The sequence below is a fragment of the Pleurodeles waltl genome, chromosome 3_1, assembly GCF_031143425.1.
Source record: "Pleurodeles waltl isolate 20211129_DDA chromosome 3_1, aPleWal1.hap1.20221129, whole genome shotgun sequence".
In the NCBI taxonomy this organism is placed as follows: Eukaryota; Metazoa; Chordata; class Amphibia; order Caudata; family Salamandridae; genus Pleurodeles; species Pleurodeles waltl.
In genome coordinates, this window is record NC_090440.1 from 918238341 (window position 1) to 918261844 (window position 23504).

A 23504-nucleotide genomic window follows, 5' to 3' on the forward strand; every position below is an offset into this window, starting at 1 on the left:
TTTAGCCTCTGGGGGTCCCTTTGGGATCCCACCACCAGAGCTAAGGGGTTAGGGTGTTCATACCCTGGCCCCTTGTCTTTATTTTTTACTTTTTTGCGGAGGACTCAGCTTCAGCCGAGTCCCAAGATGACTGACAACACTTCAGTGACTTCTGTTGTCAAAATGTTATCAGCCAATCAGATCTCTACATGAGATCAGGAGCGGGCGCAAATCCTTTGTGTCCCTAGATATACAAATTTGTATTTTCTTTAATTTCTCTAAAATGACTGTACAGAATTACACCAAAACAGAAAAAGCACTCTTTCTGGACCAGGACCTACCTTCCTGCCAAATGTGGTGTAATTCCGTCTATTAGTTTTAGCGCTATCGCTGTTCAAAATCCTCACGGAAAAATGAATGGGGAAAATGTGTTTTGGAACCCCTCCATTTTCCTTGGCCCCCTTGGACGATCACCCTGGAACTTCCAGGCAGCAGCCGATGGGACTGGCACATGTTTTTGAAAAGTTTTTGGAAGATTCGTCAAGTCACGCCAAAGATATAGGCAAGTAAATAAACATTTTTTATATAGAAACTAGGTCCTAACTATAACTATCTAGTGGCAACCACTAGGTAATCTGTATATATATATATATATATATATATATATATATATATATATATATATATACACTCTCTTCTTCACACATGCAAAGAAGTACAGCACTCAGGGATCACGGTGAAACAAAAAATGTAATGGTAGTGATAGACAGAACATGTTTTGGCAGTAACACCTTTGTCAACAAAACACATTCTGTCTATCACTACAATTAAATTTTTGGTTTCACCGTGCTGTCCTTCTTGGTATGTATGAAGAAGAGAGTATTGATTTAAATGACACACTAGCGATGTGTCCGAGCAGCATCATCGACGATCTGGCTACTCCACGGTAACGCTGTTGTACAAAGTTTGGGTAAATGTATATATATATATATATATATATATATATATATATATATATATATATATGAGAAACCATGACTATTTATTTTCTACCTGATGGGGCAGCCTCAAGCCTTTCTTGAAATTTCCTTCAAGACATTTCACTTTCACTTTCAGGGGACAATGATATTTCAGGGCAAGAAAAGAACACAAAAATGCATGAAACCATGTGTCAGAAGGAGACACACCCTACTTCCATTAGTTTGGCCAGAGCTCCCGTATGGTACAGAGTTGGAAGGGAGCACCTTTACTTCAATTCAAGCAGAGCTCTTCTCTAAAAGATGCAGTCTGCCAATTTTGAAAAAAGATTTCAAGAATATCAGTGCTCAGTTATCTCTCCTGTTAAGTTTTGTTTTCAGTCTTTCCTCCCAAGCCTCTCACTCTGCACAAATATTAAGTCCCCTCTCAAAAGGCCTTTTATCCTGACAACAGTAGACAAATTTGTGCTATTCATAGTGTCAGTTTGAAATTTCAAACAACAAAACTGCTAGATTGAACCTCCACCAATCCCCCTCTGGAAGAGGGAGTCTTTGCAAATTTAGTTAATCCAAAACTGTCACTTTAGAGATATTTCTGACCTTTTGGGACTTTTGTGGGACAAAACAAAGTACCTACTACTACTATGAGAGTGGTCCTATTGACTCTAACGCGCTTTCCTCATTCTGAAGCACCAGGCCCAATGTTGCAGCCCTTTATTGACAGCATGTTTTATAAAAAATATTCCAAGGTTGAAGGTCTTGCCCAACCCAGCAAACTAAGAACTTGAGTGAGAAATGCTGTTGCTTGGTGACAGGTTTTGGTGTTTATTGCATGCATTTGTTGTGTGCCGGATGCCGAGTTCTTTATAAAGTTATGGAAATCCGTGGTGACGTGCAACATCCTTAATATGTACTGCAGGGAGTACTTTTTATCCCATATAATACAAGGTCACATCATTACCTTTCCCTTAAACCATGTAAAATCTTAGGTGCATGTTTACAAACCCCTAGCGCCACCGGAGCGTCACTTTTTGTGACGCTCTGTTGGCGCTGTGCCCTGCACCTTATTTACTTTGTATTGCTTATCGCCAACCTTGTAAATATGGCCGTTAATGTGTAGCTCTTTCATATGAAAGAGATAGCATGTTTGCAAATATGAGGAACAAAAAGAGATCCTCTAGTGCAAAATTAAACACATCAAAACCCTGTTACATATTTGTTGTGAAAATACCTTAGAAACAATTCCATACAAGCCTTTTTTTAGAAAGAATAAAGCTGAAGCAGTAGAAATTGTGTTGCAACATGCAGAAAGATTCTTACTTTTCTATAAATTATTTTATTCTAGATGAGCTGAATTGTGAACCTGCGTGTGCTGTTGATGAGGTGTGCACTAACAATGCAGGGATTACGAAGTGCATTTGTGATCCAGACACATATCTACATGCGAGTAAGTTTCAATAGCTTTCACTTTGCATTTCGTCTTTGATTACAGTATATGGATAAACTCATTTTAAAATATTAGTGTGTAAACTGAACAAGGCATTCGAATACTATCACTCTAGGCTGTCCAAAACAGGTTAAACCTTCATACTTTACTAATGTGTATTTACATTATGCATGAAGGCACGTTTAAATGTCTGTCAACGGGCAGCTTTAGCTCCCTGTCGACGCAACAATTCTCACTACTACACAACACACAACATACACATATGCTTACAGTAAGGGACCTTTGCCCCAACCCTCTTCAGCCGTCGGTTTGGGCGACCCCCCATCAAGCGTTGGCCGACTGGCTGTTCTGTCCGTCGCGTTTTGGGACCACCACAGGCACATCGAGGATGTATATTCCACCGAAGTAGTTCCTTTCCATCGCTGACCCATGCCTTGATTGAGGAGAGCCTCGCGCAGGGGATGCAGGCCATAGGGACCGGCCTGTTTTTGACTGTGCGGCATAAATCTTGAAATGTACGACAATGAATTCATCAGCTAGTGTGTACATCACAGCAGAAATCTCTGATGTGATTATTGCTTCACAGTGTAGACTTTTCTTTAACTGAATTGCTTTTTCGACTCAGAACGTGAATGCGGGATTTGTTGTCTCGCAGAGGGCAAGTCCAGCGTTCAGCTCATACGTTGTGGCATTTTTACTTTAAATATCCAATTTCCCTTAAATTCTGTGACTGAATATCTTCATGTCACAGTCAACCTTATTGTGTCCTTACTATCGCCTTTCTGGTATGCCTTGTGTGGCAACGATATACATTCTTGCAAACGGCAACCTTTTGCTGAATGGCGTTTATAATAAACATGTGTACGCGTATGTCATCGGGTTGGTTCTAGGACATCGCAGGAAACTCCCATGTGAGATTCATGTGGTGAATACGTAGCTCCATTGGTCCATCTCCTTCTTACTCCTTTTACCATGTTTTTCTATGCGTTGACCTTCTAAGGAACTGTACATGTTATTCAATTTTTTTTAAATTATTTCGCAAGGGTTGTAGCCTCATTTGGGGTTTGTGGAGGTGGTCCCTGAAACGGAACTGAAACTGCTTTTAAGGTCTTCCTCCGCATTTTCTTGATTTTAGGTGGAGTTCCACATTATGCCCCGCCCACCCATTTTTAATAATTACTTGGGCCCCATTCCACTGCACTATGACATCCTGTAGTGAAGTACAGATAGGGATGTGGGCTGGACAGCGAAACTCAGAAACTACACTTACACCAGTTCTGCGTGTGAAAAAGACCGTTTTTAGTGAACAGGTGTACATCACAAGTACACAGACGTTTGTTCATTCTATCGTACCTGCTACCACTCCAATGCCTCATTAGACATTAAACAAACCTAACAAGAACCCCCACCCTAAAACCTAGCCATCAAGAATTACTGTTTTCAAACGCCCCAGCACTCCTCCCTCAAACCTTGCACCCAACATTAAGCAACATGCTAAGATCTACTTCAACTTTTTAAAATCCGTTCTGAACTTTCAACTCCCCCCTCTTTCCTCTCCACGGAATGCTTCACCAGACCATGAGTGTGACTGCACAGTCAAATAATGCAGCTGTTCATCAGCGACAAACCCTACTGTACACACAAATTGAACTACGCACCTATAATACACACTATACCTACAACACCACGGCACTATCCAAAATCATATGTAAATAGTTGGGGAAAACTAGTGCTGTCACTGGTGCAACCCACATGCCCTGATTCACTGCTAAAAGAGGACGACACTTACGGTTCTAAGGCTTTTCCCCCTGCTGGTCCCGCTACCTAACCCTTCCAACCAAGCAACCTCACTGCACCATCTGGCTGAGAGGCCCACGAAGGGTAAGGCAGCAGCTTCACCCCGCCCCAAGTCCTCACTGGGTGAGATGGCACAACCCAGAAACCACACTAACATCAATTCTGTGTGTGAAGAAGGCCACTTTAAATGAATAGGTGAGCCTTAGAGGTATTCGAACCTTGGCCCTAATGCCATACTTGCTATCAAGAATGCCTCACTAGACATTAAGAAAACTCAACCACAACGCATCACCCTCCCCTAAAACAACCCCTCAGCAAGTACCATGTTCAAACATCACATCACACCTCCCTCAAACCTTGCATGCATCATTAATACATGTGCTAAGATATCCTTCATCTTTCTTAAATCAACTCAGCTCTTCACTCTCCTACCTTCTCCCTGCGCCCCATACTGGACCATGAACCTACTCAAACTTCCTTATGGCCTGCTTACTCTCCAAACCAGCCACCAGGAAAACCTTTCTGAGGAGTTTTTCTCCCTTCATTATCACTACGACATTCCTACTCACAACAGTTTTGCCAAAGACTCTCTTAGTTGAGTATTTTTAACTCCATATTCCTCCCAGACAAATGCACACCGTTATCCCTGGGAAACCGTCTTTTCTCAAACCAAATATCCAGATGCGTAATCCTACCCACCCCTTCTCTGGTATAAACATTTCATAACTCTTTATCATCATGCCTTACCTACTGCTGTTGGCCTCTTAGCCCCTCACCATTCTCTTCTCAAGAACAGTTCATTCCAGAGCAATGCCATCCCAGACCATAACCTCTTAAGTCTCAGTATATCTTTCTTTCATTTCAACAGTGCCAGTCCTTTTAATTGCACAAAATCAATTCCTCACAAATTAATTATTTCTGTATCAGGACAGATACTTTGCTCATACCATAGTGATCAAACTGTTCTTGTTAATTTAATACACACACATAATGTATAAGACCCCTCAATTTTGGGTGTGAGTTAGAAGGCTTTCCTGCTCCCCTAAAGCTTCTGTCTGCTATTGTCCCAATTATGCTGTCCACTTGGATCATCAAATAATTTTTAATTTTGCATTCTTTGTATAGCCTTTCTTTGAGAGCCTTCACTGCATTGACTCTGTACAACTTTATTTCATGAATTTTGTAATAAAACACTGTTAGAAATGGGGTCTTTGGTTGGCAGTCAGGTTACCCCCTGTCCAAGCAAGGACCCTCACTCTAGTCAGGGTAAGTCACACACAATCCAAATTATCCTGTGCCCACCCTCTGGTAGCTTGGCACTGAGCAATCAGGCTTAACTTAGAAGTCAATGTGTAAAGTATTTGTGCAATAAATCATACAATAACACAATATAGCACCACAAAAATACAGCACACAGTGTTTAGAAAAATATATCATATTTATCTGGGTATTTGCAGGTCAAAACGATAAAAGAGGCAATAAGAAATTGTAGAGATATCACTGAAAAGTGATATGAAGTGTGCTAAGTCTTTAAAAAGCAAACAAAGTCTCTTTCAAGCACAAAGTACCTGGTTTGGAGCCGCAAAGGGCCGCAGAGGAGGAGATGCGTGGAAAAATGGTGTGTGCGTCGGTTTCGCCCCTTCACACGCGGACTTGCGTCGTTATTTTTCACGGGGGGAAGACGTGCATCGATTTCCGGTGCGCGGTCAGGTCCCCTCTGTGGTTCGCAGGGTTTTCAGACGCCCCGGGGTCTGTGCATGGAATCCTGGGCTTGTTGTACGGCTGCGTGTCGTTCCGGTGGGCTGTGCGTGGAATTTTCTTCCTCACGGCAGGCGCTGCATCGATTTCCTCTCTGGAAGTCGGGCGGCGTTGTCCAGACGGGCCGTGCGTCGAAGTTCCGGTCACACAGCAGGCGTCGCATCGATCTTTTCATTGCGGGGTCGAGCGGCGTCTTTCCGGATCGGCGTGCAGTGAATTTTTCACCGCGGAGCAGGCTGTGCGTCAAACTTTTCGACGCCCAAGGAGTCCAGTTGAAAGATAGAAGTCTTTTTGGCCCTGAGACTTCAGGGAACAGGAGGCAAGCTCTATCCAAGCCCTTGGAGAGCACTTCTGCAGCAAGGCAAGAGTTCAGTAAGGCAGCAGGCCAACAGCAAGGCAGCAGTCCTTTGTAGAAAGCAGTCAGGTGAGTCCTTTGGGCAGCCGGGCAGTTCTTCTTGGCAGGGTGCAGGTTCTGGTTCAGGTTTCTTCTCCAGCAAGTGTCTGAGGTGGTAGGGCAGAGGCCCTGTTTTATACCCAAATGTGCCTTTGAAGTGGGGAGACTTCAAAGAGTGGCTTAGAAGTGCACCAGGTCCCCTTTCAGTTCAATCTTGTCTGCCAGGGTCCCAGTAGGGGGTGTGGCAGTCCTTTGTGTCAGAGCAGGCCTTGCACCCTCCCAGCGCAGGAAGACCTATTCAAAATGCAGATGTATGCAAGTGAGACTGAGTACCCTGTGTTTGGGGTGTGTCGGAGTGAATGCACAAGGAGCTGTCAACTAAACCCAGCCAGACGTGGATTGTCAGGCACAGAAAGATTTAAGTGCAGAGAAATGCTCACTTTCTAAAAGTGGTATTTCTAGAATAGTAATATTAAATCCAACTTCACCAGTCAGCAGGATTTTGTATTACGATTCTGGCCATACTAAATATGACCTTCCTACTTCTTTCAGATCAGCAGCTACCACTTCAACAATGTATGAGGGCAGCCCCAATGTTACCCCATGAAGGAAGCAGGCCTCACAGTAGTGTAAAAACGAATTTAGGAGTTTTACACTACTAGGACATGTAAACCACACAGGTACATGTCCTGCCTTTTACCCACACAGTACCCTGCTCTAGGGGTTACCTAGGGCACACATTAGAGGTGACTTATATGTAGAAAAAGGGGAGTTTTAGGCTTGGCAAGTACTTTTAAATGCCAAGTCGAAGTGACAGTGAAACTGCACGCACAGGCCTTGCAATAGCAGGCCTGAGACAAGGTTAAGGGGCTACTTAAGTGGGTGGCACAACCAGTGGTGCAGGCCCACTAGTAGCATTCAATCTACAGGCCCTAGGCACATATAGTGCACTTTACTAGGGTCTTATAAGTAAATTAAATAGTCCAATTGGGTATGATCCAACATTACCATGTTTAAAGGGAGAGAGCATATGCACTTTAGCACTGGTTAGCAGTGGTAAAGTGTGCAGAGTCTAAAAGCCAGCAAAAACAGTGTCCAGAAAGTGGAGGGTGGCAGGCAAAAAGTTAGGGGTGACCACTCTAAGGCATGTCAGGTCTAACAAACACTTTAACTTTTTATTTGATCTAGAACTCAGTAATTGATTGGGTCCACTTACTAAGTTGATTGTATATGTCTGATTTTAATGCTTTAGAAGGTGCCTTAACGTGGGGAAACCTTACCTCATGAATTTGAGTTTAACACAGTCTTTGATCCAATGAACGTGGATATTGCTGATTAAGGTAAATTATTGGGGCCCACAAAATCCATTTGACTTCCTCCTCCCTCATCTCTTAATCCGCTTCTGATAAAATCCCCTCATTTCTGCCTCGGTCACCAGGTCTTTATAAACTGAATATATGCCATATTCTGCTGCTAGGAGACTTAGGGGGTCATTCTGACCCTGGCGGCCGGTGACCGCCAGGGTCACCGACCACGGGAGCACTGCCAACAGGCTGGCGGTGCTCCCAAGGGCATTCTGACCGCGGCGGTTCAGCCGCGGTCAGAAAGGGTAAACCGGAGGTGTCCCGCCGGTTTACCGCTGCCACATTGAATCCTCCATGGCGGCGGAGCGCGCTCCGCCGCCATGGGGATTCAGACACCCCCTACCGCCATCCTGTTCATGGCGGGAAACCCGCCATGAACAGGATGGCGGTAGGGGGTGCCGCGGGGCCCCTGGGGGCCCCTGCAGTGCCCATGCCAATGGCATGGGCACTGCAGGGGCCCCCGTAAGAGGGCCCCACAAAGTATTTCAGTGTCTGCTTTGCAGACACTGAAATACGTGACGGGTGCAACTGCACCCGTCGCACCCCTGCAACTACGCCGGCTCAATTCTGAGCCGGCGTCCTCGTTGCAGGGGCATTTCCGCTGGGCCGGCGGGCGCTCTTTTGGAGAGCGCCCGCCGGCCCAGCGGAAATGTTTGAATGGCCGCCGCGGTCTTTTGTCGGCGGTGCGGTCATTTGTCGGCGGTACCTTGGCGGACGGCCTCCGCCGTCCGCCAAGGTCTGAATGACCCCCTTAATATTTACAGTATCTTGTGTAGCACTGCAAGCAACAGCAAGGACTATAAGTCCATCTGCATTCCTGAAAACCTATTCCTTATCACCCAGGTCCTCAAGCCCTTACCTCATCCCCGGTTTCACAGGGCAACCTCTATGTGTGGTTAAGGCATCAATACAACCTTTTTTCCATTACTCCACTAGTTAGTCTTAGACCTCCATAACCAGACTTCAACAGTTTCCATTCAATCAAATATATCTGATAAGTCCAACTCATACCTTTTCTTTACCACCATAGTCTCAGACACCCGCAAGGTCCTAAAAAAAAAAAAACCATCAGCAGTGAGAGAAGCAATTCTTCCACAGTGCCCATAACACCACCAAAACTCCAATAGGTCTCATCTATGAAAGAGCTATTGGCTTTGCCAATGTGTTTCAGCCCTGTTATACACCAGCATGGCTGCTGTCCAGCATAGCTAAACGCTAGTGCCATGGAGTGTTGTAGAGTGGAATGGCAAAGAGACGAGTAGAGTGTTGTAGAGTGGAGTGGCAGAGAGTGTTGTGTATTGGAGTGGTATAGTATGCAATGGCATATAGTAGATTGGACTGGTGAAGAGTGCATTGGCATAGAGTGTTGTGAAGTATAGTGGCGTAGAGTGAAGTGGCATTGAGTGCAGTTGTATTGAATTCATTAGCGTACAATGCAGTTTTGTGGAGTGAGCTGTGCAGAGCGAAGTGGTGCGGAGTGGATTGGAGCAGGGTAGAGTGGCGCAGAGCAGAGTGGAGCAGACTGGAGTGGTGCAGAGTGTACTGGCATAGGTTAGAATAGAGTGGCATAGAGTGCAGTATCAAAAAGTGCAGTGTTGCAGAGTACACTGTCAGAGTGCAGGGAAGAAGCGTGGAGTAGAGTGGCATAGAGAGTAGTAGCATAGAATATAGTGATGCAGAATAGAGTGTAGTGGCGTAGAGTGCAGTGACATAGAGTGCAGTTTTGGAGAGTAGAAAGTGCATTGGCATAGAGTGCAGTGGTTAAGAGTAGAGTGGTACAGAGTGGGTTTAAAACACGTAGAATGCAGTGTCACAGAGTAAATTGTTTCAGAGAAGAGTGAAGTGGCGTAGAGAGGAGTGGTGCAGGGTAGACTGCAGTTGCATCGAGTGGCATAGAGGGTAATGTCATGGAGTAAAATGGTTTAGAGTGCAGGGGCATAAAGCACAGTGGTGCAGAGTAGATTAGAGTGGCATACCATGGATTGACGTAGAGTGCAGGGGCATATAGTTGAGTGTTACAGAGTAAAGTGTATTGCGTAGAGTGTATTAGCATAGAGTGCAGTGGAAATGTGTTTTGGAGTGTTGTAAAGTACAGTTGCATTGAGTGGACTGGGGTGGAGCAGAGTAGATTGGTCTGGCCTAGAATGGAGTGCTATCGAGTGCAGTGTAAAAAGTGCAGTGGTGTGGAATAGAGTGGCGAAGAGTGCATTGACATAGAGAACAGTGGTACAGGGTACAGTAGAGAAGCATAGTGTGAGGTGGCATAGAGTGCAGGTTCATAGAGTGGAGTGGTTCAGAGTGCAATGGCGTGGGTGCAGTCATGTGGAGTGGTGTAGCGTAGAGTCGAGTGACGTAGAGTGGAGTATTTATTGTGTAGTAGCACACTGCCATTACAGACAACAATTTAAATGAGCATTACATTTGGTCAGGCATACAGTTTTACTAATAAAACTATACAGTGCACAACCTAGCTTTATGATTCACAGTGATCATATTAAAGAATTTGTTTCAGAAATAGCAAAAAATGTGCTTCATTTGTGCACTGATAATTCTGCTATATTCTGAAATATTCACACAGTTCTTTTAAATGTAGTTATGTGCTAGAAAAAGCAATCTTTCCTCCTCCCACTATCCAGCAAGATTGCCACATAAATCCTCTCACTTTGAAGCCAGAGAAAGAAAAGTAAACAAGAGCCCTCAGAACACAGCCCTGGCATTTGACCTCGGTCTTTGAATGCACAGCAGATGTGTCGAGATAAGAACAAGATTTACAGGTCAGTCTACAGAAAGGGAGCAGTTGGAAACATATTGTAAATAACGTTTTACAAAAGAAGGACTGAAGTCAAACTGGACAGCCTAAAACAAATAAAGTCAGCAAATGGAAGCTAGAAAATGTGAGTTACAAACCACAAAGTTAATGGAAATTAACGGGTAGGTCAGCTTTCTGAATGTTCCCAAGATGTCTTTAGCAAATCAGAGCTGTCTGGTAGGCTGCGACCAAAAAAGGGCCAGTCCTTCTAATTTCCTAGTGATGGTCACTGAAGACAGGTCATTTTATATCATTAGTGTCAGAACCACTTTCAGAGGGCAATGTGGCAAGCAGAAGCTATGGGGCTAAGCTTGGGGTTTTTGGCCTTTTTAAATTAGCACAGACTGAGAAGTCCAAGGCTTCCTGGGGGGAGGTACGTGCAAGGTGTACACAGGTTGGTAACTCAATAGTATGCTCAGCATTCCTCGAAAAATGAATGCTAGGCACATACTTGCTTTTATGAAAACAGTAGTATTTATAAATGAACACACAGTGAAAGAGAGCACTCTAGCATTGTTTAAGTGAGTCCCTTACTCACACTCCCTTATCTAAGGACAATGGTTAATCTCAATTCATGTGAGGCAACATTCATGTTAAGTCCCACTGTTTAAAACAAGTATTAGAAGTTCCACAAAGGCTTCTTAAAGATCAAAGTTTCCCAGTGCCAGAGAACTTTTAGTCAGAGCAGGATCCTCCAGAGGCCTTGTTGCCCAGAAATCAGTCTTATTCTATCTTGCTGGAGATGTGGTTTGGCAGGCATGGAAGCCCACCAGTGGCCGATAGTGAGCTGAATTCTGGATGCAGTGGGTGAGGGAGCAGGCCTCCACGACGCTTCTCCAATCACCTGGTAAGTCTTCCTGAGTCTAGAGGCTGATCCCAGGTGCTTCTCGGCTCAGGTGGCTGAATTGATGTTCTGCTTCCAGAGTTCGCAACCCCCTACTGTTCACTGTAGCATGCTGCTCCAGGGCTGTGATCCTCTCTCTTCACCACAGCACCCACCTGGCATATGGGGGTTGCAAACAGGGCATGTGAGGCTACTCCCCTTCGAGGCTACAGCATGGAAAGGAAGATATCCTGATTTATGTTATAGCAATGCATCCAGGTAATAGACCTTAATCATCACTGTGGCCTACACCTGGCATACAGGGGTCACTAGCAGCAGGACATCTGTAGACAGCCCGATCGTGCAACGGCCTTCAGCAGTGACCTAAATCTCACACTCTTTTACATGGAACCAAACAGCAGGATCCTCACTGGAAATCACTCCCTCCAGGCACTCTTCTCCTGTTCTCATGGTCCTCAGGTCTCGACACACAGACACTGGTATTCAAAGTTTCAGGGCAAGTGGTTTTGATTTCTCTGGGTGATTTCCAATCACCCAACTGGGACACTAGCAAACCTTCAAGCCCAGTCCTGGTTCCAACAGGCTTAAGTCATGATTAGCTTCTCCATACTGATGTATAGGTCCAGTTTGGCTATTTGTGGAGCCTTTAGCCCCCCTTTTTATAATCTGTATACAGACACAGATATGATTTTGTGTTTTAGGGGCTGATTTAATATTTGGCAGACGGATTGTGCTCCACTCTGACAGAGTGCCTGCCTACCAAATTTAGAAATGTCCATCAGCCCTTTGGATATTTCTACCATTCACAGGAACCTCCACCTAGGTGGTTCCAGTAAATGTATTGAAAAATTATGGAGTTGTATTTTAAAGTTTCAAAACTTTGTTTTATTTTCAAAAATAAAACCTCAAAGGTGGCTTTTATTTTTTAAATAAAAAAAACAACAGTGCCCTCCTCACCTTGGGAGTCATCTCCCCAGGTGAAGCTGGCATTTTTAGTTTCTTTGCTGTCCTTATCCCTAGGGTTTTCTTGGCTGTGGCAGGCAGGAAAACATTTCTATATATCCCCCTTTCTACCTTGCTCTTGCCTTGCATGTTCCATTGAAGTGCTACTACCCCTCTTTCCTATCCTTCATAGTCGGTTGTGCTTCCATTACCCCTTCCACATATCCTGTGTGGTCAGCTTGCAGCCTCCGTTCCCTCCTCCCTGTCATCTGTTCTCCAAGTCCATGCCTCTACCACCTCTCGCCTGCCTTCCATGGCCTGATTGTTGCCACTGCACCTCCCTTGTGCCCTCCATGAAGCACTGCGTTGTCACTCCCTCTTCCTTTACTCCTACATGGTCCATTGTGCTGCTATTGCTACTCCTGATTGCCCTGCATGGTCAGCTTGTTTCCCATGCTCCCTCCCCCTTGTCCTCTATTGTCCAAGTCCATGCCCCTATCTCATTCCTCCTACACTCCATGATGCATTTGTATGCCCCTCTCTCTGCCACCATGGTTTGTTGTGCAGTCAATACTCCTTCTTCCTGCCCTGCATGGTCTGCTTGCTGTCCTTGGCTCAATTCTCCTCCCCACCATTGTACATGTGCACACCGTCCTGCTGTCCATGGTCCGTGTGCAACCACTGTCCCTCCCACTGCTCTGCGTTGTCTGCTTCCTGCCTCTGCCCCATCAACCTGCAACCCATTGTCCATTTACAAAACTCTCCCCCTTCCCTCTTGTGCACCATTGCTTACTGTGCTGCCACTGCTCTCCCACCTGCCCTGTGTGGTCTAATGCCCTGCCACTACCCTTCTGGCCTGCCCTATGGGGCCAACTTGCAGTCCTGCTTCCTCCCTCCTGCCGTCTATTGTCTGAGTCTGTACCCCTTCCAAATCTCTCCTACCTTCCATGATCTGTTGTGCTGCCACTGCCCCTTCCTGCTGCTCTTCATGGTTTGTTGTGCAGCCACAACCTTTCTCACCTGTCTTGCATGGTTGGTTTGCTGTCCTAGATCCCCTCCACCCCACTCTCCATGGTCCTTGTTTTCTGCCACTGACCCTTTGTCTGGTCTGCTTGGTCTGCTGCGTTTGCACTGCCTCTTCCTCGTACTCTGTGTGGTCAGTTTGCTGCTCCTGTTCCCTATTCCCTACTGTCCGTTGTCTGAGTGTGTGCCCCTGCCCCTCCATCCTCACAGTGTTCTAATGAACAACTAGTGCGTAATATTCTGTATTCATGACAAATGTGTGGTACACTTGAAGTCATTGTGATCCAATCAAAGCTGTAAAACCTAAATAATTTCTCTTAGAAATGAATACAATAATTTTTTTCTCATTGAAACTATGGTTAGTGCTACAGAAAGCTAAAACGAAGACACACTTGTTGAGTTCTCAAATAGAAACAGAGGGCTTTTAAACTAAGTATTCCTATGTTTTTATCCAAATAACACTTATTTCTTGCACAAGTAACCTAATATTTTGCACACTTCCATCATTGCTCTACATTTGAGTGACATCTTGGCTCTTTTTGCTTGGGCCCCATCTTTGGAGACTTTTTTGTTATTATGCTCCCTAATTTCTTAATTTAACTGCAGTATCCTCTGTGTGAAATGCTTTCTGTTTACAGCTTTGAGTCCATCAAGATAACTCGAGTGTGCCACACCTTTATCATAACTGCAGAATGTTAGCCACACTCTAGTTGCTCATTAGGACACCATACATGCCAGCAATTTAAAACTAGGAAGAGAGAGACTTTGAAAAAAAGTCAGAGGAACTTTGTTTTTCACACTGACCTACATTGAAGCAAATGCAATTTTAGGCAGGAGACAGCTAAAATAAAGCTATTTTAAGTATGAACAATCAGGAGTCCCCCTACTGCATCAGATCTGTTGGCCTGTAGGAAACATCATGGTAAAGATGCAGCTGATCACAAGAGGAGTACCTGGCAGGCTGCTGTGGATGTTGAAAATACTTGTTTCAGTGTGCATGTCAGAATGATTAAACTGAAATGGACGAAGAAGATATTTGGCAACTCATACAAAATATGTCCTAATTTGCTTTCTACTGTACTAACCATAATTTCTAAGACACAACAAAACTCCTCATTTTGTTCATTTCATTTTTTTGACATGTCTGTTTATTGTTTTAAGAATGCAGGAAACAATCATAATATAACCAAGAAAGCATTGATTACAACATGAAGCAACATTGCACAAATACACACTGGCTTGAACATGGTGCATATAGCAGAAGTACAAGAGTATACCTTAAGAAAATCATTGAACAGTGCAGAGGGAACTGGAAAGCCATAGGCCTCAAATTTTCTGGTGTTTGTTGGGGCAACCTTTCCACTTGTAATTTTCCTTCACCACTTTGCAGCAGAAGTCTATTCCTCGAATCCACACAGAGAGTACATGGGGTTCGGGTGATCTCCAATGTCTAGTGATGTTCCTCTTGGCATCCAGGTAGCCAATGCCAACCAATAATCTATGGTATTGTGAGGTCACTAAACCCTCCATGACCTCCGCAAGCATTATTTTATGGCTCAAGGTGGTGGGGATATCCATTAGGTAAGCATGGTGACTAGATCCCTCTGCCAGTAAGAGGAGACAACCGGGCATGACCAAATAGTGTGATAAAAGTTGATAAATCACCATAGTGTACGTATTCAGTGCTAGGGGATCTCCCCATTTCCCACAACTTATCTGGACTGTAGAATATTCATGGAAGTAGTAAAATTGTATCATTTAGAGGTTAGATGGAATGGTGAGCATGTGCAAAGCCATCTTGGTCTCCCACCAGTCATCATCGTCAGACTCTCCCAAATCCTTTACCCAATCAGATCATAGCTTTTCGGTGTAAGCCCAGGTGGTTAAAGAGGGTAGACTAGTAAAGTCGGGATATACCCTAACATTACAGCGGGCCCAGATTCCAATCAGGTCCCACCCATGGAATCCCACAAGGCTAGTGACTTGCTTGAGTCACGTTCCTGGGCACAAGGAGGCCTGTGATGGGGATTTACCAAGCCATTTTATGTGAACAAGAAATGTGTCCTCAATACTGCAGGATTGAAGCCAGGGGACGATCTCCTATATAAGAAATCCAGTATCCCCTGCCTCTCAAGGATGACCAACTCCAGCCTCTGAGAGGAATTTTGCCTGTCCCCAAAAAGCCAAAGCCCAAGTAGTATCTACTGTGCCTCCCAGTGGTAAAATCAAATAATTGGGGCTTCCAAACCAACCACATGTACTGGGGTGGCACATTTTGCATACAAGACTCTAGGGAACCTGCCCCCTCACAAGAACCTTGAGATTGTTGGTTGTAGGTCTTGAAAGAAGGTTAGGGGGGGTACTTGGAGTTAATTTTCTAGCAGTATAGGAACCAAAGGACATCCACCATTCCCTTGAGATTGAATCCAAGTGAAGCCCAAGAGCCTAGGTCCGTGCATGTTTGTCTCAGAATTGGGACAATGTTTGCATCCCAAGCGGTTTACTGTTCACAATTTATGTAATTACCCAAGTATAGGTATAGACCTTGCGTGATCCAATACTGTGACCCTACTGTCAATTCGGGGGTGTACCACTCAAATGTTTGTAGGCTGTTTTCCTTCAATTAACCATCAGTCCTGAAGCATCACCATATATCTCCAGCTTTGTATCAGATGTGGTGGTGATGCCCAAGGGTGCTGAAGGTACAGAAGCATATAATCAGCATACAGTGTCTTTCTGGCTCCTGGCCATTCGCCCACCTGAACCCACATATATGCATGTCCCCCTTGATCCACTCAGCCCAGGGTTCTATTACTGTTGTGAAGGGAAAAGGAGAAAGGTGGCATCCCTGTCATGCAACTTGTTCAATAGGGAAAGAAGAGAAAAATATCCTGTTAATCCATGCTCATGCTCTTGGGGAATCATAGAGGGCCTCCACCAGGGTGATGAATCTCAGGCCGAAATTCAGTCATTGCGGTATCTGTATCAGGAAGAGCCAGTGGATTGTGCTGTAGTGCTTTTCCTAATCTCGCATTAAGAAGGCTGCCAGGCCCTGCACGTTGTCAAACATGGCGACTCCCACTTGCAATGTTTTAGGTTTTACATTCTTGATTCAACCAAAATGGCCTTGAGTGTGCCACACTTATGTCATAAATAAGAATGTTAGCGCTGTAGTTGTTCATTAGAACACTGTGCACTGTGGAAGGAAGAAGTAAAACACTGGGGAATCACCTGACGAGCTGCTACTGTTGGAAGTGCATGTTTTACTCAGTATGCTAGACTTTATAGTTATGCGGCTGAGAAAGATAGTATGAAGTTGCAGAACATGCGTTCCCATTTTTTCTGAAGCACCTTCCACAACCTCTATGAGACAATTATGAAAGAAAACAGTTTTCTCTGAGACATGGCTCACCAAATTCCAGCAGGGGAGTAAAATCTCATGTAGGGTAAAATCACCCAAAGAGGGTTCAATGTCATCAGATGCTGATCAGTGTTGAGTCCACTGACTGAGATTTGATGCTGCAGAGAAGAGCATGTTTGTCCCGAAACACAATGGCTCTCTAGGCAAAATGTCTTGTAAAAGTTTTTAAGTTCTAGCTTTTAGGGTTATACAGCAGGAATACACTTTGATACTAGCCAGTGGTTCAAGGACCTCAGGTACAGCACATGGGGAATCAGGACTCACTCCAACAGAAAACATCAGCAGGCTCCAAGCCAGGTATTGTTTAAGTTGGCCAGCTGGGTTCCTTCAGGAATGTGAGTTTCTTGCAGCTTTTGTGTCCCTCTAGCTTAACTGAATATCAGCCAACTAACCCTTCAAGTTCATGTATTTGTACGTGTTAAAGGTTAAAGAAACTCCTCCCCTTAAGGTTCTCCTCACAAGTCTCAACAGGAGGTGTAGTCCTCATTCTGCCTTCAAAAGATCATGTACTGGTCTGAAGAAGGCACCCACTGGTGTCATATTAAAGCTTGGCACTGGCCTGTGGGTGAGGTGACTCCTGTCCCTTCCCTAACCAATGGAGAAAAAGTACCCAGGGCTAGCCTTATCCACATTTTCAGGAGTTCCTCTATGTCCTACTGCAAACAAACCCAGAGTGCCCCTCACTACCTTAATGCAACATGGCAGAACCTCTCTTCCCCTGTGCAGAGCTCCTGCCCTCACCCGAGAGATGTGGCCAGGGAAACGAGCAACCCCTCATCTCTTGTCACTCTAAACCAGTTCTGGGGACAGCTCCTCTTCCAAGTGGGTTCAATCTTGACTGTCTAGGAAGACAAAAGGGAGCCTGGCCCAGGTCTAAGCTACATCTGACAGGTTAGACATCCTTTGAAGTTAATTAAGTTCCAGGCGCAGCCCATATGGTCATCCTTTCAGAGGAGCAAAATACCTCCCCTCACCCATGGCCTTAGTCTCAACCTTGAAAGACAATTCACACCTCAAGGAACTATTCAGCTCCTGGGTAACACCTAGAAGCTCAGGCAAATGGTCTTTTAGAGGATTTAAAGGTGGTCTTTTAATAGTATCTTTTGTAATATATTTGGAACAAATCTGACTTTACCAATGAATTGGATTTGTAATAAATATTTCAAAACGCCCTATATTGAACATTTTATCTGCTTCCTTTCTGGAGATAAGTTCATTAATGTTAATAATCTATCCCATTACTATATAGAAGAGTTAACCCTCCAGGGCATTATCGCTGTAAGGACATGTTTTACTTTAAACATTTGCATGTCTTACTATTAAATATCATGCACCTTAAGTTATAGGCATTTAAGGCTTATGTAGGAGTGCTTACTGATATTTAAAAGGAGAGGTTAGAGTCGTCAAAAGGACTTATTTTGACAGGTTTAATTTGCAGTTTAAACCTGCACAGCCATGTTGCTGATGGCAGGCCTGCAGTCATGTTTTGCCATGTCACTTCAGTGGTGGCACAATACCTGCTGCTGTCACCTTGAAATATTTACCTAACAGGCCCTATGTACACTGTGTAGCATATACTAGGGCAGGGGTCTTCAAACCGGGGGGCAGTTCCCCTTACGGGGGCCTCAAGTGATCCCAGGGGGTGGTGGGGGGGCGCAACAGGTTCTAGCCAATACAAGCATTATGCTGATAATAGGGCTTTGTTTTAAGTTAAAAAAATGAGCAGCAGAAAACAACTCATGGGCCATCCCTAACATGTTTTGTCATTTACATCCAAGCTGGGAGTCTCTGTCAAAAGGGAAAGGGCTTCAAATGCTCTTCAAACACCCCTCAGTTCTAATAATCACAGTGTGGATATTTTTACATGTTAGTAAGGCTTGCCTGACCTGGATAGTACATTTGGCATCATGACTGCACTTTTAAAATAGTATCAGAACTTAACTGTAATGTTTAATAAGTGTAGATATATTTAAACATTGCTGATTTAATAGAATAATTGTGAAAAATTCGGAAAGGGGCCCAGTGATTTTATTTCACTAACGGAGGGGAACTCAGCATTAACAAGTTTGAAGACCTCTGTACTAGGGACAAAGGGTTTGTGGTGCTAAAATCACCATCTTCCCAGCTTTTAGGAACAGGCAGACTTGAATCAGTAAACCACATTTTTCAACACAATTTTGGAATTCTACTGGGACATACCCCATTTTGTAAAAATTTTGTGCTCACAGCCTCCTTCTAGTTAGCGACAGGAATGGGTGTGAAACCAATGCAGGATCCCGGAAAGCTAAACATTTCTACAAAGTAGACAGAATTCTGAATTCATCAGGGGGTCATTTGTGTAGATCCTACAAGGTTTTCCTACAGAAAATAACACCTGAAATAAAATAATATTGAAAGTGAGCTGAAAAACAGCCATTTTTTTCCACGTTTTACTCTGTAACTTTTTCCTACGATTTCAGATTTTTGATAGCAATATACGGTTACGTCTGCTGGACTCTTCTGGTTGCGGGGATATACAGGGCTTGTAGGTTCATCAAGATCCCTAGGTACCCAGAGCCAATAAATGAGCTGCACCTTGCAATGGGTTTTCATTCTATACCGGGTATACAGCAATTAATTTACTGAAATATATAGAGTGAAAAATAGGTATCAAGAAAACCTTTGTATTTACAAAATGGGCATAAGATAAGGTGTTGAGAAGCAGTGGTTATTTGCACATCTCTGAATTCCGGGGTGCCCATACTAGCATGTGAATTACAGGCCATTTCTCAAATGGACGTCATTTTTACACATTGTCTTACATTTGGAAGGAAACAATGTAAAGAAAGACAAGGGGCAATAACACTTGTTTTGCTATACTGTATTCCCTCAAGCCTCCTGATAAAAACGGTACCTCACTTGTGTGGGTACACCTAATGCTCACTACAGGAAACACAACATGGACGCATCACATTTTTACATTGAAATCTGACGTGTTTTTTGCAAAGTGCCTAGCTGTAAATTTTGTCCTCTAGCTCAGCCAGCACCTAGGGAAACCTACCAAACCTGAGCATTTGTGAAAACTAGACACCTAGGGGAATCCAAAATGGGGTGACTTGTGGGGCACTCCCCAGGTTCTGTTACCCAGATCCTTTGCAAACCTCAAACGTTAGCCAAAAAAACACTTTTTCCTCACATTTTGGTGACGGAAAGTTCTGGAATTCGAGAGGAGCCACAAATTTCCTTCCACCCAGCGTTCCCCTACGTCTCCGGATAAAAATGGTACCTCACTTGTGTGGGTAGGCCTTGTGCCCCATGACAGGAAAAGCCCCAAAACAGAACGTGGACACATCACATTCTCCCAAAGAAAACAGACCTGTTTTTTGCAAAGTGCCTAGCTGTGGATTTTGGCCTCTAGCTCAGCCGGCACCTAGGGAAACCTACCAAACCTGTGCATTTTTTAAAACTAGAGACCTAGGGAAATCCAAGATGGGGTGACTTGTGGGGCTCTCACCAGGTTCTGTTACCCAGAATCCTTTGCAAACCTCAAAATTTGGCCCAAAAACACTTTTTCCTCACATTTCGGTGACAGAAAGTTCTGGGATCTGAGGAGCCACAAAATTCCTTCCACCCAGCATTCCTCGAAGTCTCCCAATAAAAATGGTACCTCACTTGTGTGGGTAGTCCTAGCGCCTGCAACAGGAAATGCCCCAAAACACAACGTGGACACATCACATTTTCCCAAAGAAAACAGACCTGTTTTTTGCAAAGTGCCTAGCTTCCTTATAATTACTGCAAGAGAAGTTATCGAATGGTACTCCTCTGACTGAAAAATCACTCCCAGAGTCTGGGCCTTTGTCCTATTCCTCAGATGCTGCCTCAATATCTGCTGTCTCAGTCTCTGATCCTATGTCAGAGCTGTCCTCTATAACCCGAGTGAGGGCTTGAGCAGAAGTCATCCAATGAGATGCCATCTCTGCTACTGGCTAAACTGTTGCTCTAAAACACTAGCCTACGTAGTGAGTCACAAAATTTCTGGTGTGTGTGTGTGATACGTGCAACAGTAGAGGTCGCCTTACCTTCGCTTTTCCCCTCAACCAGCACGTTCTTTCAAGACACTCAAAAAACACCTTGTGACATACCAGTCGTCACAGTCTTTAGCACCTCTAGCGCCCAGTCCAACAATCATTATTGGTGCTCCCACTCCCATGTCCTCTTCCTCGGATTCCCTCACTACCACCCAGCAAAAGCACCCTTCATCTCTCCATAGCCGCCCACCCTGCACATATATTTAATTTGTATTATAGCGCAGGTAATGGCTGACTTTACTAATGTAGTCAGCTATTTACATAAAATACAGATTTGCTTTTTGTAGTAGGCATATAAACCTTCTGTGCTTCTTTGTGGCACCAAAACTGCCTCTAGACAAAAGTCTGATCCTTTTGTAGCAGAAACATAATCACAAGACTTGCTTGACTTTTTTATTGCTGCCTAAAAACTACAGTTGAAACGCGTCAGTTGAAGTATGTGCATTGCTTTGAATACGCAAGCTGCAACTGCAAGATAACTGGTGGCAAAAATAAATAAATATATATATATATATATATATATATATTCACATTTACATATATATATATATATATCACTTTTATATGTGGGTCTGTTTTTCCTGGTGGCCGATAGCAGCCCCCAGGGAAACCACACATGCATTGACAAAAGTGATATATATATATATATATATATATATATATATATATATATATATATATATATAGATCTATATATTTTTTTAGTAGTTGTATTGTTTCCATGGGGGCCATAATGGCCCCCAGGGAAACCATACATCTACCAAAAAAAATTATTGCCCCCACAGGGGATCACCCTGCCCACGGGCGTCCCCCTGTCAATTTCTTTTTTTTTTTTTCCATTTAGCCGGGAGGGGGCAGGAAACCTGTTCAGGAAGGCCTTGTTTGAAAGGGGAGAGTCTCCCCTTTCAAACAAGGCCTTCCTGAATGTCGGGAAGGCCGTTCGAGGATGTTTTCCCCATCAGAGCAGGAAACGGCCGCTTCCTGCTCCGATGGGGAAACCAAAACAGTGACGTCAGCACGCCACGTGGCGCGCTGATGTCACAAAGGGGTGGGTGAATTATGGGGGAGACAAGGAAGATCTATAGTGTTCGAAAGCACCTAAGATTTTTTAACCCCTTCCCTGGTGTCAACCACTGGTTGTGACCCGCACCAGGGAGGTAGTGTGGGCATCAGCCAGTGGCCGACGCCCGCAGTCCAGGGGTTAAGATCCTAGGCCAAGAAAGAGAGAGATGGACCCCTTCACTTTCCAAAGTCCTTTTCTTTGTGCTGCAGTGTCATAGTAAGAACTTCCATCCCCGTTATCTGCCATATTTTATGTAGCCACTGATTGAGGTTGATAAACCTATTCCTACATTATGCTCCCAGAATCACCTGCTTGGCCGCACACAATAAAATCATAATGAGCTTTCCCCAAGGTTATTTCAGAGGAAATGTAAGTTCTTTATCTACTTCTTGAATTATGTATGGTGGAATTCTCAGAATCATAAAGTCCAACATCTCATCTATATTGTTCAGTATCGATTCTCAATGTCTGCTGAGTTTGAGACAGTGCCATGGCAAATGCAAAAGGGAGACAGTCGCAATATAATCATGCCAATAGGCTTTGGAACTTATATTGTTCCATGTGCACTCTTTGTAGGGCAAAATACTATTATGACACTAGTTTGATCAGTGTTTCTTGTACTGCTGTGCTAGATGTTGTTAGTCTGGACCCTGGGGTCCAAGGTCCTACCCAGCCCCCTCCCCCATGTTTTCTGTCTGGCTGTTTCTCCCATTTTGTCCCACGCGTGAGCACTTTGTAAAACTCACAAAGTATGCTCTTCTCACCTATCTTAGTGAGGACCCACTTTTCAAACGGCAACAGAGATCTTCCTGCCACTTGCCTAATTGTGTGTGGTGTCACCCAGTGTCTTTCCTGTCCATAGCTAAATCTTCCCCCTCCGGTAGACCGTAGTCTTTCTTTACTTGCTTGAAGGATTTCCCAGATGTTTAGGACTTCTATTTTTTTTACATCCTGCTTTAAGGCCTATTCTGTAATGGGTGGAGTGAAATAACTGTTATCAGTTATTGGGGTTATAGGCAAAGGTACTTGTGGTAAAGCTTGCATCCCATGCCATCTTTTTGGCCTTTTTGGCCTTTGTGACCGGAGAGGACTCCAAACCCCAGACTTCAGGTTTCTTAGGGACCGAACTATTGCTGACTGATCCATAAAACACAAGTGCTTTTCACTCTCCTCTCTGTGCCACTCAACTACTTATACAAGCTGGGCTACATAGAAATACTGTGTTATGTTCGGGATACCTAGTCCATCCTTCCCAGTTGGTCGAAATATTTGCTTAACTGCAAGCCTTGATCACTCCCATATGAAATCCTTGAAAAATCGTTGGGGATTTGGGAGAATGTCACTAGGAGGTAGGAGGGGAGCATATTGTGAGGTAAATTGGAAATGCTAGCAGCTTTGTCATTTTGGCAAGAGCTTTTTGGCTGAGCTAATATTGGCCTGCTCTCTGCCTCTGTTTGTATTCTCGCTTGTGCAGCCTCACGCAGAGAAATGGGGTGTATTGGTGATTTGTGGATGTTTATTTTAAAACCAGAATCAAATGCAAAATCTTTGCAGTTATGCAACCACTTCTTTGAGAGAGTGTTTTCTGCAGATAAGCGGATTTTGTGCTTTCTGTGGCA

At 44.2% G+C, this 23504-nt stretch overlaps 1 protein-coding gene across 1 annotated transcript in view; it reads left to right on the forward strand.

The window, feature by feature from the left end:
- Positions 1 to 23504, forward strand: part of LOC138284757 (uromodulin-like) — a 184872-nt gene that overhangs the window by 40010 nt on the left and 121358 nt on the right. Inside the window, exon 4 of the mRNA XM_069223894.1 lies at positions 2302 to 2403. Coding sequence (XP_069079995.1) covers positions 2302 to 2403 — 102 coding nt within the window. The remainder of the gene's footprint in view (positions 1 to 2301; positions 2404 to 23504) is intronic.